General features: G+C 43.6%; 1 protein-coding gene across 1 annotated transcript; it reads left to right on the top strand.

Annotated features, from left to right (window-relative positions):
• The first annotated feature begins 431 nt into the window (after positions 1 to 431).
• On the top strand, positions 432 to 2577 carry LOC123429213. The gene is made up of 3 exons (XM_045113268.1): positions 432 to 674; positions 1453 to 1517; positions 2168 to 2577. Exons 1-3 carry the CDS (start codon positions 558 to 560, stop codon positions 2340 to 2342), a joined length of 357 nt encoding a protein of 118 aa, XP_044969203.1. The 5' UTR covers positions 432 to 557; the 3' UTR covers positions 2343 to 2577.
• Positions 2578 to 2816: the final 239 nt, after the last annotated feature.

Raw genomic sequence — 2816 nt, 5'->3', positions numbered from 1 at the left:
ACGCGTCACGTAAATATTTGCTACAACCGGCGTTTGACTTTTGCTACCACGCACCATCAGCTTCATTTTTTGCTACGATCATGTAGATATTTTTTTTCCTACAAATTTTGTTTTTTGTTGCAACCGTTGAAAAAATTGTTGCATCGCATCAAAATTTTGCTGCATAGAAGAAAAAATGTTGCATGCGGATCCAACGACGCGGGGTTGGTGGATCCTACGGCTCGCGCTTGGCCTGCCGAAAGTTTCGACCGGCACGCCGGTGCAGATCATTCCCCTTTTGTTTCATCGAGCAGACGATAGGCCGAACATTCCAACAACTAAGGGGGTTCCTTTTTTTTTTCCAGAGGACTCTTAGACGGACTCTGAGTCCGTGAAGCGGGTGGGCTTCAATCACATGCCGGCCCCATATTGCAACGAGACCCCGAGCAACCGTGACCCGTCTTCGGCAAGCGCGACTCAGGATCGAATCGAGAGGCGGAGGCCGTCGCCACCGGAGATCCCAAATCGGCGTCGTCGTCGCCGCCGCATCTTCCTCCAGCCCTCAATCGGAGCGCACGATGGCGATGCTCCGATCTTCTGCTTCTGTTGGGCTCGCTCTCCGGCAGTCGGCTCCGGCCGCTCGCTTCTGCGGCAAGGTTGGCCGCCGGAACCCTGCGTCCAACCTCACCACGACGGTAATCAAGATGAATCTTTCTGTCCCGCAATTGATGACGAGTCGCGCTGCAGGCTTCGTGTTTTACTTTACTGATGATATTCAGCGTGATTTTGCGCGCCCGTATGCTATTGTCACTTTCAATTTCAATTAGGGTTACCGATGACGCATCATTCATTTTCCTCGCATAATCCCTTGCATAACAATGATCTGTTGTCAAGTCTGAATCCACGAGTTAGCTTGGGTGAATCTACCTAGGGTTAGGGTGACTGAGCGGCATGGACATTTGCTGATCCAGGAGAGCGATGGTCTGCATAAATCTAAATCTGAAGCATTCATGTTGGGGCTGCAGTAAATTGTTGTCCCGTTGGCTCGTTGTATTTGTTCCCCTTTTCATGTATATTTGGTTAGGAGCAGCCAGTGTGTCCCCGTTCCCTGTCCTCAGCCATCACATGATTAGACTACTTTTGCCGGGTGTTAATATCTCAGCCCTGTTAACGTGTCGGCTACAAGAAAGTTGTTGGCTAGGCTTGTTTTTACGTTTACAGACTGAGCTGTACATTAGTTTGTGTTGTTCAAAGGAAAACATTTCTTTTCGTTTTATCTCCAGTGCCAAAGCTATGGGATGATCTTGTACACTAGTGAAATTTATCCGACCAGGGAAAACAGCTCAGTATGACGAGCTTTGGTTTAATATATGGTCTTTAATTTGTTGGTCTCTGCTACATTGTTCGTATTTCTTCTCTTACTTACATTTAAGTGAAACAAGTTTGATAATTTTATTCAACTCTGATTTGCAGCGCAATTATGACAATTATGACACTAGCAAGATGTGTGAATTCAGCAAGGAAGACTTTGCCGGCGGGTACATAATAAATCTTCCTTCTCTATCAAATTTGAGGCTGGCGTTTTGCAGTAAGAACTATGGCTGACATCTTATGGGTTTTCTGGATAGTTGTCAGATTTTTGAAAGTAAGATTTTGTCGGGCTCTTGTTGGGTGGGCGCAGTAAGGAATTTATTAGAGTTAGGCGCACAATCACTTGATGGTTTTAGAGATAACTTACTGGAATTCATGAGTAAAGCAAGGATATACATACATATGTAAAGGGCTTGCAGGGTGCGGGGTAGGAAATCTAATATTTCAGTTAACTGATCTCTCTGTCCGGCTGCTTGGTTTGCTCATATAGGCCACCACTTCATCACATACATCATATGAGAAAGCTGGCACCATTCCAATTTACGTATGATGTAGTCAATATTCTCCATACTTATTTTAACTTGGGAGTAGGAGAGAGATATATATTTGTCACTTTAGCCATTTTCATTTTGCTGTCATTTTATCCTTTTGTTGATATAATCATATTTATTTCTGGATTTGCCAAGATTTGGATTCGTACTTGATGTATTGGAGGGTATCCAAGGCATAAGGCCCCTTTTGAGTATCGACGTGTTTCCAGTATATTCTTTTGCTCATATATAGTTATTTCTGATTGATGTGTCTTCACTCTTCACAGCACCGTTATGGACTTTATGATTGGTACCTTTGCCTGTGGCATAGCGCTTGTGTTTAGGCACTATACAACTCCTCCCTACGAAAAGGGATCGAAGTACAATACGGCAAGCTGTGAGATAAAATCCACTTCTGATACTTGTCAGCACGGACAACATGGACGAGAGAAAACGGAATAAGGGAGCAGCATATCTTGAAGAAAGAGCATGCCTAGCTAATCTATGTCCTACCTGTATAAGTTCTTGGCGGCGAGATCTACCATTTAGTCTGCTTCATTGTATTATACGCATGAGAAGATTCCTAATGAAGAGAATGAAGTCCATTATGGCCTTGTCAACTTTGTGTATCTTCGACTATGCCCTCTACTCTATAGATATGACAAAATATGTAATAAAGTGAAGATTGATTGATCCAAATGAGTTCATCTCCTTTTGGAATGCAAGTTGGTTAAACTGGCCTGGACTCTGGAGATACTTGGTCTGCTTTGCGGCCTGACTTTCTGAATTCCAATGGCCTGACTAATTAAAGCTCGGTTCTACTAGGCTTTTAACTTGTTTAGTAGTATTACCAGCTGACTGGGGAACATTGGATGTGATTGAGTTGGGTTTAGGACAGCTCAATCAGCTTAATCCTTCCTTTGCATTTTTTTAAAG

The sequence above is a fragment of the Hordeum vulgare genome, chromosome 2H, assembly GCF_904849725.1.
Source record: "Hordeum vulgare subsp. vulgare chromosome 2H, MorexV3_pseudomolecules_assembly, whole genome shotgun sequence".
Taxonomy (NCBI): Eukaryota; Viridiplantae; Streptophyta; class Magnoliopsida; order Poales; family Poaceae; genus Hordeum; species Hordeum vulgare.
This window is presented reverse-complemented; position numbering and strand designations above follow the sequence as displayed.